This window comes from Mirounga leonina, unplaced genomic scaffold, assembly GCF_011800145.1.
Source record: "Mirounga leonina isolate KUSES-001 unplaced genomic scaffold, KU_Mleo_1.0 Mir_364, whole genome shotgun sequence".
Lineage (NCBI taxonomy): Eukaryota > Metazoa > Chordata > Mammalia > Carnivora > Phocidae > Mirounga > Mirounga leonina.
Window position 1 is genome coordinate 169,133 of NW_023270708.1, and position 15,715 is coordinate 184,847.

The window sequence follows — 15,715 nt, forward strand, 5'->3', positions numbered from 1 at the left end:
CTGATGAGTGATGGAGATACCAACACATTTTTTAATGTGACTGGGCTCACTCCCAAGGGCACAAGGCAAGGGAGTCTAATTTTTAAATGGCACTATCTTTTTTAAAGAGGGTATCTTTCAAAAAAATCTGACTGTAAAACAAAAGTATATTAAGCAATATCAACCTTCCATTGATTATTATAAAATATGACTCACGTTCTTTTAGGAACAGATTGTTGAGACAAATGAAATGACAGACATTTTGTAAAAAGTCAGCCTATGGGATAAAAGGAACTATGTCAGGAAACTGGATCGAGATAGCAAATAGAACATATTTATTTATCTCCCTTCCTGCCCCAAATCCCATGAAATGAGAAAGTGAAAGAGAAAGGTTAAAAAGCATGGAAGATATATCCAGAAACTTAACACTGACCCAAGAGGAGTCTCAGAAGGAAGGAAGAGGAAGAATGATAGAGAAAAAACAATAAGACAGAAGAAAAAATGTTTTCCACAGCTGAAAAAAGGAGTGTCTTTGCAGTTTAAAAGATTCAATGAGTACTGATTAGGATGAGTGAAAAAAACCCCACATCTGTCTAGACACACTGTTATAAACTATCAGAACACTACAGGTGAAGAGGAAGTCCTTGAACCTTTTTGGGAGACAAAAACAGGTTACCTGCACAGAAAACCAGAATAAAACTGGTATATCTCTCACCAGCAACACTAGAAACTAGAAGATAATGTAACTAAATGTGGTCTTCAAAAATACATCCAGCTATCTCCCCTAGGAAATGATTCTCACATGCACTTGGGGAGGGATAGGCAAGCACTTTCACAACAGTATTATTTACTGTTCCAGGCACCAGACTCATATCAGAATATAAAACTGACGGAGTTCCTGCTCTCATGGATCTTACATTTTAAATTATGTTATAATATTCTAGAATACTGTGCATTTGTCCAAAATAATGAAGACTTGTATATACTGACATGGAAAACTATCCAAGATCTACTGTCAAGTGAAAACTATAAACTGCAGTATAATTCCATTGATTTTTTTTTTAAAGCACATATATATATGAATGTAAATGTAAGGAAAACAAGACTATATAGATATGACCCAAATGTTGGCTACCTCTGGAGAGGGAAAGAGAAGGGGTATTGGAGACAGCGTTTCTCACTTTTCCCTCTATCACTTGGCATCCTTGAGTCTTCTACACAGAGAATATATTCATACATGACCTCTATAGTTTTAAAAAGAAAGTAACAAATAATATCTAAATAGATATAATAATAGATTCTACTTAAATACAGAGAACAATTAGCATTTCAATTATTAATAGGGTTTTCATCGGCACATATTAGGCATTTGATAAATATTAACCACATTTGGGGCATCTGGGTGGCTCAGTCGGTTGAGCATCCAACTCTTGGTTTTGGTTTGGGTCATGATCTTGGGATCATGGGATCAAGCCCCACATCAGGCTCCGGTTCTGCTTGAGAGATTCTCTCTCCCTCCCCCTCTCACTCTGCTCCTTCTCTCACTCGTGCTCTCAAATAAATAAAACCTTAAAAAAATATTAACCACATTAATCTGACACTTCTAAGTGAAAGAAAGGAAATGGTGTTACAAGAAACAAGCATCTCTATGAAAAAATTACAGTGCTCAGTTCATAATATATAAATCTCTATAGTGCTTTATAGTTTATTTTTATTTATTTTTAATTTTTTAAAGATTTTATATATTTATTTGAGAGCAAGAGAGAGCAAGCATGAGCCAGGCGGGGGTTTGATGGAGGGATGGAGGGAGAGGGAGAAGCAGGCTCCCTGCTGAGCAGGGAGCCCAACGTGGGGCTCAATCCTAGGACCCTGGGATCATGACCTGAGCCAAAGGCAGATGCTTAACTGACTGAGCCACTCAGTCACCCCAGTGCTTTATAGTTTATAAAGTATATTCATATACATTATCTCATTTCATCATACCCATTATCTCACTTTATCCTTATACAAGCCTCGAAGTTTTCTTAAAATAAGGGTAGGATAATTTAACTAAGGGTAGATATAAGATTTCCTTCCTAGGTAATCTTATATAAAGATTTTAACTCTGATTAAAACTTTCTGACACATCTTCAAGGATTCTACAAGATGTCAACTCTCAGGTCAAAGTGAAAAAGAAGCTCTGACAGAATCATGTTAAAACCCCAATGAAGCCTCCGGCCTCCAGCCTCATTCCCAATGTCTCCTCTGTCTATAGCCCTGAGTTTCTACTATGATGTTTTGTGTTTTGATTTCCTCTGCTGGTGAAAGCGAACTCAAATGATAGAAACATATAGCAATACGAGGGGAAAATCTTAACTTTTGATGTTTGCCAAAAAATATGATAGATTTCAGGACTGAAGCTGTGTGAAACTTGTCTGTTTACTATTAAGAAAGGACTTACCCAATGAATTAAAAGTGAAAAGCTGGGGGAGAGTTATTTTAGAACAAGTTGTTAGGCACGCCAGGAATTTTAGAAGTCACCTAATTGTAAACCATCAATATTCTAACTATAAATTATTCCTGCCTATTCATTAAGGTTTCTAAGGACTTCTCTTAGCTAACTTTTACTATTTTATCAAAATTAGTAAAATCTAATTTTAAAATATTCTAGAATTCTGAATTTTCATTCATTCAGAAAACCTTTTCTTGTTTGTCTGAATTACTGTGATTTTTTCCTGCAATTTTATTTATAACAGCTAATCAATATAGAAGAGGCAACATCTTTCAGCTTATACCTGCTGAAACTAATAAACTTGTATTTCAACACTAGCAAATATCAAGTGGTCACCCTTAAATTTCATAACCTTTTAAATCTGACCTTTCAAAGTTCTTATCATTCCTCTTAAATTAAGGATAGAATGACCTTAATCAATCAAAATTCTACAGAAAACAAGAAATAATTTTATTGAAATTCTGCAAGCATAAATCAGAGCTTGGATTCAGATAGAGTGTTGTGTGTGTGTGCATGTCCTCAATTTACTTCCTTAGAACCGATTAGAGCAGAAGAAATTCGGGTTATGAATCTTTTCTACCTGAAGCAGAAATTCCTTTCAAGAAAAAAAACAACCAAATGTCATATGAATTTCAGTTGACCACAAACATGGGTTCACGTACAAATGACATGAACATCAGGTGTTTATGACCGGATTTTCTCCTCGTTTCAGAAAACTTGAAAAAAGAAAAAAAAAAAAAGTCTAACAGGGAAAACTTGTTTAGTTGAGTCTACCTGACTTTATTTAAGCCTAAATCTTTTGAAAAGGATGCAAAATAAAACCAATTAGGGCTTTTTATAATACAAAGACAGGACATTAGAACAAACAGTGGAATGCTGTGGATGTTTTAAAATTGTATATCAACTTCAGATCATAAGCTTCAAATTAAATACTTAACTCATCATTCACTACTAGTAAAGCTATGAACATCTACAATAATGGAAATATTACAACTTTATGCCTTTTGTTTAGCTGAGGAGTCTTGCTGGGAAAACAGTCTTTCAAGACCTTTGACAACACAGATTTTTAAAAACATAGAAAAGAACATAAATGTTCACATTATTTCTCCTTGGGGGCTAAGGTTAGTGTCCTTTAAATCTTTCTCTTCCCTGAAGTGCCTAAATAGTCCCTTGTATTAGATATTACATAGATCCTGAAAAAAATTAAAAGCTCTTTGGTATAAAAGATATTGATCCCAAGTCAGTATGCAGTACCTTAAGTTTAAAAGTAACCACATGGGAAAAGTGAAGGCAAGAATATCAACTATTTGCACTACTTCTTACTTGCAAATCTGAAGGATAACATATTCTGTACAGTGGTAACTAACACTTACAAAGGAAAAAATTACAATTGCAAATAGTCAAATTCAGAAACTCAGGCATTGTAAAAGATACATATGGTTCTCAAATTAGCCAATAATAGCAAAAAATGGAAACAATTAACATTTTATATAGTTTGGAAGTGATTTGATTTTCACAAAAACCTGATGAGGTAAGTAGTTACTTCCCCTTGACAGAAATAAAAAAGTCAGGGGTGCCTGAGTGGCTCAGTCAGTTAAGCATCTGCTTTCAGCTTAGGTCATGATCCCAGGATCCTGGGATCGAACCCCATGTCAGGCCTCTGGTGGCAAGGAGCCTGCTTCTCTCCCCCAACCCTGGGGCTCGTGATGTCTCTCGCTATCTCTCTCTCTAATAAATAAATTTTTTAAATCTTAAAAAAAAAAAAAAAAAAAGTGAAAGAAGTTGAATGCATAGCCACATCTTCTGACTATAAAATCTGTCATCTCTCCACCATTACTCATTGTTTTGTGTGTAGATAAACCCAATATATACTTGAAGAAAGTATGTTTCTTAGTGAGAGAATGGCTTAGAATGACATTTTGAAATAGGACTATTGTGGTAAAAATGAAAGTGACTAAGAGAAAAATCCAGAGGCCACTGCATATGAAAACTTTGATAATACACCAGTCACTGTGGGTTATACCAAGATGCACTGATGTGGTCTGAGATGAAAGATCAGTATGGTGGGGAACAATCCTCACATCATTTACACAACTTTTCTTGAAGTCCCCATCACTTCTAAGACATTTCTTATGTCAAGGAGAAAGGATGAAAGAATGAATAGATGGATGGATAGATCCATTCTATAAAGGAACCAATACTGTTATTTCCACACTATCTGACCTTTGGCATTCCTGAGCTAGAACAAAGTCACTTCTATTACGTAGGGAAATTATGACTTATGGGTAGAGCTTGATTCAGAATACATATATAAGTTTACTAACTTTAGAAACTTACCAAGCACCTGCTACGTTCTCAGTATTTAGACCCATTTGGGGCACTGTGGGATATTCAGACACGAATAAGATATGGACTTAAAGTCTAGAACAGGGGTTGACAAACTTTTTCTGTAAAGAATGAGATAGTAAATATTTTAGGCTTTGTGGGGCCACACAATCCTTGTTGCAAATTCTCAACTCTACCACTGGAGCATGAAAGCAGTCACTGACAACACATACATGACTGGGCATGTTCCCCCAAAATTTCATTTATAAAAATTGCTGGTGAACTGGATATGGCTCATGGGCCACAGTCCTCAAGTTAGAACCAGTGATAGGATGTTGCCAGCTCCACTCGCCTCAATACTCCACTCGACACAGCTGCCAGAGTGAGCTTATGTTTTAACACTATGTCGCTGCTATTCTTAAAACTCTTCAATGGCTTAGCACTACTCACAGGAAAAAAGTCCATACTTCTTAGCACAATATAAAAGGCTCTTTGTGCTCCACTCCCTGCTTTAGTCTCCTGACTTATTCCCCACAATGTCTCTCTCTACCTCCCCTCCCTTTTATGCTGAAGCGATACTGAATTACCCTAACACACCATGCTATTTTGTGTCTCTGTTCCTTTGCCTTCTACCTAAAATGTCCTAACCCACCAAGAGACACATTCACCCAGAAATGTCTCTGTGAAGCATCCTCTCACCCCAGGAGTTGACCCCATCTGACACCCTTTCACTTCCTTACGTCCCCTGTCCTTTCTGTTACTGAATGTGGAGATTAAACCATGGGCTGCTCAGGGTAGGCAGTTTACTCCTTTCAGGTGCAGCATTAGCTGCCTGCATAGTGTCTGGCATAGAGTAGGTGCTGAATAAATCTACTGTGAACCAAAGTGAACTGGAAGTACCATAAGTGATACACTACTATCCCAAGAAGGAAGACAATACATCCTTCTTAGAGGAGACAATCAGAAAAGGTTTGAAGAAAAGTGGTGGCATATGAACTAGGTATTAAAAAGATAAGTAAACATAGAGGGTAAAGACTTCTGCAAAAGCAGGTAAGTGAAAAAATAAATTAATGTCTGATGACCAATGAGTATTTCAGTTGGCTAAAGTATGGAGAATAATTGGGAACACACTTGGAAAGGCCAGTTTAGGGTCAGATCTAGAGGACCTTAAGGATCAGGCTAAGAAGTCTGTACTTTGTTCTGAAGTTTCTGTAGGGTAGAATAGTATGAAACAGGAAGACTAATAAAACAGAAGGTGGGTAGAAACTGAAGGACACAGCCAAGATAGAAGTGACAAAATTTGGTGAATGACTTGATATAGGACACAGTAGAGTGGCAGGAATTAAAGATATTCCTGAAGTTTTAAGCCTGGGAAATTGGGATAAACAGGAAAATAGGAACAGGAAGGAAAGCAGTTAAAAAAAAAAAAACACAGTGAATTTGGTTTGGGAATATTAAATTTGAGACCTGATAAAACATTGAGGTAGAGGTATTTTGTGTAAATCTGAAAGTGGGAGAAAGAAGCTTTCAAGAGATGAGACATAAATCTGGGAGTCATCCATCTATCCCTGAAGAGGAGAAGGGATGGTAAAGACTCAAAAGCACTTTATCAACATAAAAGTATCCCGGTATGTCTTCCTACCATAGTATCAATAACATTATTGTACTAATTTACAAACATGTCCATCCGCCTGACTCTGAATTCCTTGAGGGGAGAAGTCATGGTTTATCATCTCTGTGTCTCCAGGTTAATACTCAGAAAACAGCAGGTATTCAGTGTATGTGCTGAATGACGCAGCCCCCATAATTCTAGCATCTAGAAAACGCAACTTCCTATGACATGTTCCAATTCTACACAGTACAAAGATTAAAAACTGAGCTCCTCATACTCTTCATCTTCACATGTTCGTATCAGATGGCAGCAACCGAGGCAAATGTGTTCGTCGTTACCGTCGGGCAGATGCCAGCATCATCTTCCTACCACTCTAAAGCTTTGGCAGCGGACAGTTCCCATTCCTTTCACCATGTCTCTTCTCTGTCAAAAGTCAGCACTATCACAGCTCTTGGTACATTTGAAAGGAAAGGGAAAGAACACTGACACAGTATTTACAGAGCTGCAGAATCCTAATGTGTTAGCGGATTTTCCTGACCTTGATGTGTCGGTTCATAGCAGTGGACTGTGCCGCCCGCACCAGCCCCTCCAGTTCAGCACCGCTGAAATTCTTGGTCTCCACAGCCAGTTCTTTAATGTCTACGTCAGCAGAGAGTAACTGATGCCCTCTCATCCTTGCAGTGTGGATGTGAAGGATCTGTAGTCGACCTTTCTCATCTGGTAAGCCTGGTAAAATTGAAAATAAAGTAGAAATTATTACAATCCTAATGCTTTTCTTACAGGTACTTAAGCAGGTAAACATGTGCTCTTCATGATACACAACTTTTCCAACCAATGTTAAGTTATAGGACTCTGCTCTTACTAATGAACTCTAAACACACACCCCTCCCCCAACCAGTGACAGATCTGCTTACCTATCTCCATTTTAACTTCCAGTCTTCCAGGTCGAAGGAGAGCCTCATCTATCAGATCTGGTCTGTTGGTCATTCCTGAGCACAGATTTCAAAACGAAACAACAAAAGTTAAAAAATAAGGGCGCCTGGGTGGCTCAGTTGGTTGAGCGACTGCCTTCGGCTCAGGTCATGATCCTGGAGTCCCGGGATCGAGTCCCGCATCGGGCTCCCTGCTCGGCGGGGAGTCTGCTTCTCCCTCTGACCCTCCTCCCTCTCGTGCTCTCTGTCTCTCATTCTCTCTCTCGCAAATAAATAAAAAATCTTAAAAAAAAAAAAAAAAAGTTAAAAAATAAGATAAAATGTCCCTTCAGTATATGTAAGAACAGTAATTTCTCAAATAAGTTAAGATATTTTATAAAGGTCAAATAGAAAACAATTATTCTCAAATAAAAATATCATTTGTTCTTGATCTGTTCTAATGGAAACACCTGAAGACTCTGCTTTAGTATTTCACTATACTGCCAATGGAATATAAATGTAATGAAAACTTCAAATATTTAAAAAGGTACAGTTCAGAGAGGCTAAGTAGCCTGTCCAAGTGAGAGAGGGACAATGTGAACATGATCTGCCCAACCCCAAAGTCCCTCTCCTTTTTTGTAGGCCAATGGTTTTTAACCTTCATAAATATCAAAAGTTTTGTTTTTTAAAGTCATCTTAAAAGAACCTCAGTACATGAAACAGTTAAAAGAAGAAGTTATAATTGGGATACATGATCTGAAGCTCACTCACAGACCCTGAGGCACCTCTGCGGGCCCCTGGAGGCCTATAGGATGCAATTTGAAAACCACTGCATTACACTATGCTGCCTTTTTCATCTTTGAGCTATGAGCATACACACCCATGAGTCACTAAAACCCACCTTTTATTTGTCCTATTAAGGCCAGACATTAAAATAGGTACTTAAGATTCTTCAATATCACCTGATTCTAATTTGGAAACATGGGCAACACAGTATTAACTACAACCTACAGAGATCTTAATTCAGAACCTATGTGTCTAATGTTTTTGAAATCATAAAACTTTTTTTTTTTCAAAGCAAACATACCAATGACTAAGATGTTGTTCAGTTGCTCTACCCCATCAATTTTGGACAGCAACTGGTTGACGACAGTGTCATGAACTCCTGTGCTACCAGCCATGCTCCCTCTCTGCTTGCAGATGGCATCAATTTCATCAAAGATGATTATGTGCAAACCGCTGTTAGCACCAAGCTGTTGAGGGAAGAAATTATAGTGAAGGTCATAATTTGAATATATTACTAAACAAACTAGTCAAAGAGAGCAAAACAAAGCTGTCACAGATTGATTTTCCTCCATTTTGACTAATAAATACAGCAGGTGTACTCATGGCTCCTACCCTTCAAAGGTATTGGAACTGCATTCTCAGAATTCTGCAAACTGAAAAGGCATTCCAGAACCTCATATTTAATAGCCATAAAACAAAAATGTACATTATATATTAATGAATGTGAATAGTCCATCAAATAACCTGTTCATTGACATGCATTTCTTTTCTCACTATTGAAAAGAACAACTCATAATTATCAGATGTCTGTCTTAAGTCAGTGAATGGCAACTCCCTCCCATTTTCCCTGAATTTTGGTGAGAGAATAGTTGCAGCAGGCTTAACGTCTGTCATATTATATAACTAAGCAGTAACTCTACCCGGAGATTGACTGGGAAGTGGGCAGATGACGGAAGGAGGTGAACATGATTCACATTTGGTTATATCACACGAAAACAAAGTACTTTTTTCTAACAGTAAAGTGAGAACAGAGACATAGTTTATAAAAAGAATAGTCAAGGGGGTGCTATTTCTTCTGCATAGTGATTTGAGTTTGTTGAATACAGTCATTATAAGAAAATAGTTTGCACATTGTAAACTTTTAATAGATGCAAATATTTTCAAATGCCAATAATTCATTAGGTTAACATGGACCTTCTAACAATTTATATTCAAGTACTTAAGTCTCTTATAGGAACCAAAGAAGGAAGTGCACTCCATAAATTTTTTCTTTTTTTAAACAAACAAACAAACAAACAAACAAAATCAGGGATTAACAAAACAGGTGAAAATGAACATTAACTTACATATGGATAATATAAATAATGGGCATAATGAGATTCAGGATTAGATATGATTGGTATTCATTAAACCTCTGGTATGGATAGAATTTTTTTTTTTTTTTTAAGAGTTGGGACTTTTTTGGGGCGCCTGGGTGGCTCAGTCAGTTAAGCATCTACCTTCGGCTCAGGTCATGATCCCAGGGTCCTGGGATCGAGGCCTGCATCAGGCTCCCTGCTTGGTGGGGAGCCTGCTTCTCCCTCTCCTCCCTACTTGTGCTCTGTCGCTATTCTCTCTCTCAAATAAATAAAATCTTTAAAAAAAGTTGGGATTTTTTTACTTCGTTATAAAAGCATTAGATGTTAACTGAGCAAAAGTTGTAAAACAAATGGAAATAAGTTAAAAATATGCTATGTCATATCATACCTATGATATATACTACATAATACCTAAAGATAAATGCTGTTAACATTCTGTAGATTTTTATATTTTAAATTTATTTTAATTAAAAAAATTGGGAACTCACTGCATCTTGTATTCTCTTGAACATTATTCTTTGAAAACTAAAATTTTTATTTTTGTTTCTATTTGCAAAATACATGATTATAGAAAATGTGGAAAAACACTAAAAAATGGAAAGAAATCATAATCATCCAAAATTCAACTAGCTACAAATAACTCATATTATTAATTAGGTGCTGTGTAGGTAGTTTGTATCCCTTTTTTCAGTACAGATATTGTCTTCAGCCCTTTCACATGGCTATACATACAACTATATAATTTTTAATGGCTCCATAATATTTCATTGTATGACTGCTTCCACAGAGAACTCCCCTAACTTCACCTTAATTCCTTCCTATCAGATATTTAATAATTTCTAAGTTTTTAGTATTATATATGTTGTTACAATAAACATTTTTTTTAAAGATTTTATTTATTTATTTGAGACAGAGAGAATGAGAGAGAGCAAGCACATGAGAGGGGGGAGGGTCAGAGGGAGAAGCAGACTCCCCGCCGAGCAGGGAGCCCGATGCGGAACTTGATCCAGGGACTCCAGGATCATGACCTGAGCCGAAGGCAGTCGCTTAACCAACCGAGCCACCCAGGCGCCCTACAATAAACATTTTTTTAAGATTTTATTTTTAGGGGTGCCTGGGTGGCTCAGTCAGTTAAGCGTCTGGGTGGTCCTGGGGTCAAGCCCCACATTGGGCTCCCTGCTCTGCAGGAAGCCTGCTTCTCCCTCTCTCACTCCCCCTGCTTGTGTTCCCTCTCTGTGTCTTTCTCTGTCAAATAAATAAATAAAATCTTTAAAAAAAAAAAAGATTTTTATTTTTAAGTAATCTCTATACCCAACATGGGGCTCGAATTCACGACTCAGAGATCAAGAGTCACATGCTCTACTGACTGAGCCAGCGAGGTGTCCCATGATAAACATTTTTGTACTTAACTCCTTGACAATAAATGATTATACTTCCTGAATGCAAATTGTTACTTTAAAAGGTGTGTTGAGTATTTTAAGGCCCTTGAAATAGGTTGTCCAATACTTTTCCAGAAAGATTTTATCACTTTATAATCCCACCAAGGTATATGACAATGACTATCTTGGTATATCCTCACAAGTAATGAATATTAGCAAAATCTAAAAAGTAATTCCCAACTTGATAACCAAACAACAGTGTTTTCCAATTTTTTTTTTTTTTTTTTAAAGATTTTATTTATTTATTTGAGAGAGAGAAAGCATGAGGCGGGGAGGATCAGAGGGAGAAGCAGACTCCCTGCTGAGCAGGGAGTCCGATGCGGGACTTGATCCCAGGACTCAGGATCATTACCTGAGCCGAAGGCAGTTGCTTAACCAACTGAGCTACCCAGGTGCCCCTCCAGTTGTTTTTAACTGGCATTTGTCTGATTACTGAAGAGGATGGTACTTTCTAAAATCATGTTTTTACCATTTGTAATTTTTCTTTTATTATTTGTACATATCCTTTGCACATTTTTCTTTTGGGATTTAATAGTGTTTCTTATTGATTTATAGAAAAATTCTTTATATATTAAGGGTATTATTCATTTGTTATAAATATTTTATCCCAGCTTGCCGCTTATCTTTTAATTTTATTTATGGTATATTTTTGAATATAGAAGGACCTTTACTTTTTTTTTTTACTATGTTGCCAAAATTACCCATTTTTAATTTTATGATTTTTAAAAATTAATTTTACCCTTAAAATCCTTCCCCATTGTAGACCCTGATAGTCACCTATATTTTCTTCTCTTTAAAAATTTTTACTTTATATATAATTTTTCAATCTATCTGGAGTTTCAGTTTTGTAAATGGTACATGTGAAATAAGAATCCAAATAATTCTTATTCAAACAATTAACTGATCCAGTACTGTAGACTAAATAATCTTTTCTCTTCATGGATTGTCATTTCTATCGGGCTTCATATTTTTATATTATTGCCAGCCTATTCTACTACAGCAGTAGGTTGGGTAAGCTTGCTCCCTCCACACATTATTCTTTGTTATAACAATTTTGACTATTTTATGGGGCACCTGGGTGGCTCAGTTGGTTAAGTGTCTGCCTTTGGCTCAGGTCATGATCTCTGGGTCCTGGGATGTAGCCCCACATCAGGCTTCCTGCTTAGAGGCGAGTCTGCTTCTTTCTCTCTCTCCCTCTGTGCCGCCCCAGTTTGTTCTGTCTCAAATTAATAAATAAAATCTTTAAAAAAAATAATGTAGAATCTGTTTTTCAGTCACAAAATTTCCAAGAATTAATACCCTACCATACAGAAGTATTTGGCAAAACTGAAGGTATAGTTCCAATTCCTTATCCTCAGTCTTTTCTACAGTTGGAAAGATGATAGCTTTTGGTGTTGAAATTTTTTTTAAGCAACCAAGCTATCATTTATCATCAGACATCTGTTCAATAAATATGACTATATTGAGAAAATTATTTTTTTTTCAGATTTGAACTTAGTTTTTAAAACACTGGTGGAAGGAAAACAATCTGTAAGTAGTTCAGGAAAAAAAAAACCCTAGTTAAATTTTAGAAACCTTGATGAACACATGACTATCATTTTGCAGAGAACTGCATTAAAGAGTGAACAATAATCCAAATATGAGTAGAATGTAAATATTATATTTTATCTGTTTTTAAAAATTCATTATTATGAAGTAAAACTGACTTTTGGTATGAAGTTTTGTGAGTTTTAACACGTGTAGAGTTTTTTTTTCTTAAAGATTTTATTTATTTGAGAGAGAGAGAGAGAGAGCGCACAAGTGCATGATTTGGGGGAGGGACAGAAGCAGACTCCCCACCCAGCAAGGAGCCTGATGTGGGGCTCGATCCCAGGACCCTGAGATCATGAGCCGAAGGCAGACGCTTAACCGACTGAGTCACCCAGGTGCCCTGAGATTCTACATTATTTTATTTATTTTATTTTTAAAGATTTTATTTATTCATGTGAGAGAGAGAGACAGAGAGAGCACAAGCAGGAGAGGCAGAGGGAGAGGGAGAAGCAGACTCCCTGCTGAGCTGGGAGCCTGACATGGGGCTCAATCCCAGGACCTGAAGATCATGACCCAAGCTGAAGGCAGACGCTTAACCATCTGAGCCACTCAGGTGCCCCTCTACATTATTTTATAAGACATTTTTATTCAAGGTTGTCTGCCAATTTAGCATGAAACAAAAAGCTGCTAAAATGTATGAATTTTGCTGTCATTGTGCCTTATGTTGCCACTGGAATCATGACTTCCTTCTCAGTCCGACCTCAAAAATCATCTGTGTGGATGGGAAGCCAGAGACAATAGGAACACTGTAGACCCACAGGAACAATTTGTCTTATAATCAGTACCATTCTGATCTTTTCAGAACCTTACTAATCTTGTGACCTGTCATCACGTGCCTTCCCCCAACCTAGTCAGTACAACCACACCAATTTTTACAGGTGTGTTACTTAAATAAAGGTAAATTCTTGCAATAAATTAGGAGTCAGGTAAGGAAGATGTCAAGATTAATCTTCACAGATTAATATAGCTGACTCATCAATAAACCCTTTACCAAAGAGTTTAAATTTCCACCATGCAATCCTCTTTAATTCACTGGCCTCTAGCTCTGTTCTTACCATCTGCAAAGTCTTCCCCCACAGAAACAGAGCTGATGCTGTTGAGCCCCTGGCAACTGCCTTCCATAACGGCTGTTCTATATTTAACTAGTTTGACCTATATGCAAGTGTTCATCTCTGTCAGCCTGGACTGTCCAGAATCACAGAGGTGATGCTCTTCTTTATTATGTAACACATCTACCCTCCATGGGGTCATTAGCTGAGTACACCAAGCCATTCCGGGATGTAAGAATTAAGAAAAGGTATAACTGAAAATCCTGGCTAGATTAACATCTACCCAGAAATTCTTTGTCAACTCAGTTGTATCATTAGCAGTGTCATAATTAAAATGTCTGCAAGTTTAAAAACAGCACCAAAGATACCTATGCAGCCATGTGGAAACTATCACAACAGATTTTTATAAAATGCCTCTTTAAAAAGGGGACATTTTGACTCACCTGCACCTAGTGTTTAATCCTCAGTATACCATCAGGGTCCATTAGACACCATTTCAGTTTTTAAGTTTTTTTGTTGAACAATTTTAACGATTTATATTGATATTTCATGACTTTTTATTTTTTATTTTTTATTTATTTATTTTTTAAAGATTTTATTTATTTATTTGAGACAGAGAGAATGAGAGACAGAGAGCATGAGAGGGAGGAGGGTCAGAGGGAGAAGCAGACTCCCTGCCCAGCAGGGAGCCCGATGCGGGACTCGATCCAGGGACTCCAGGATCATGACCTGAGCCGAAGGCAGTCGCTTAACCAACTGAGCCACCCAGGCGCCCCATATTTCATGACTTTTTAAATTAGAAGTCTTCCACAGAAGAAAATGGAAAATATATTTTTAAAAAATAGAATAAACAGGGCACCTAGGTGGCTCCAGCCGGTTAAGCGTCTGCCTTCAGCTCAGGTCATGATCCCAAGGTCCTGGGATCGAGTCCCTGTGGAACAGGGAGCCTGCTTCTCCCTCTGCCTCTGCCCCTCTCTCTCTCTGTCTCTCATGAATAAATAAATAAAATCTCTAAAAAAAAAATAGAATAGAATAAAACTCATTCTATCTTGCAATTACCATGTGAGTCCACTGGACCTTTTTATAAATCTAAGATTATGCTATTTCAACACTCCAGAAATTACACCATCATTACTCATCAATTATTCCTAACTATCCTAAAAAAGATCAAAATAAGAAAATGAAAGAATGATGGAATTGCTCAGAGGGATAATGCAATAGTGAAATCAAGACCGCTATGACATCATCCTTCAGTTTTCTTACTGTGTTGCCCAAAAAATTACAACATCTTTCAAGAAGGTACAAAAGAAGTCTGGAGACACCATCCACCATCTTTGTTGCCTGGTTTTAGCTTTAACTACACACAGTTGAGAATTCAGACCCCCCCCCTCACTGGCCATAATGGCAAAGAAAAGACAACCAACAGAGGAAAATATTTCACTTATTACATCTAATCCAAAGATTAATGCAGAGTGATGTAGCAGCACTTCAGACTCTAATGAAGATGGTGAAATTGACGATTGTAAGTAAAATCTCAGCCTATGGCCTCAGATGATGTTATCCTGCATATATTTTCTCAAACTCAAGTGAGGGGTGCCTGGGTGGCGCCGTCAGTTGAGCGCTGACTCTTGGTTTCAGCTCAGGTCTAACCTCAGAGTTGTGGGATCAAGCCCTGTGGCAGGCTCCACGCTCAGTGGGGAGTCTGCTTGAGTTTCTCTCTCCCTCTCCCTCTGCCCCTACCTTGCCGCCACTCTCTCTCTCTAATTAAAAATAAAGAATGAGTGAATAATATATTTCTAAGGACAAAAAAATGGCATTTTCATCTAGTTATTCAACAAAAATCTTCATTCTGCAATATTTTGTGACAAGAAACTAGACCATCTCATTTTTCTAAAAGACATATGACAGTATTCTTTCATCTTTTATTTCATTAGGCATCAAAATTTCCTTGATATGGTTTCTAAGTAGACAGATGCTGAAGACAGGTTTTATAGAGAGATGATGATAAAAAACAGGTGATATAGATATTAAAAATTTGACCATTCTAAAAGGTGTATACAAATCTAAAAATGAAAATGTTTTGCAATTATGGAGTATCTGGTGGCCATCTCCTCAACAAAACAATGTTTTTAAAAAACAAAATTCTTCAAGTATTGTGTCTTGACAGTGCAAGTA

The 15,715-nt window shown here is 37.1% G+C and overlaps 1 protein-coding gene across 1 annotated transcript in view; it reads right to left on the reverse strand.

The window, feature by feature from the left end:
* The window catches only part of NSF (N-ethylmaleimide sensitive factor, vesicle fusing ATPase), a 145,333-nt gene that overhangs the window by 48,960 nt on the left and 80,658 nt on the right, over positions 1-15,715 (reverse strand). The window contains exons 10-12 of the mRNA XM_035030372.1: positions 8,406-8,571; positions 7,322-7,396; positions 6,946-7,133 (exon numbers count right to left, since the gene is read on the reverse strand). Of these exons, the coding sequence (XP_034886263.1) occupies positions 6,946-7,133; positions 7,322-7,396; positions 8,406-8,571 (429 nt within the window). The remainder of the gene's footprint in view (positions 1-6,945; positions 7,134-7,321; positions 7,397-8,405; positions 8,572-15,715) is intronic.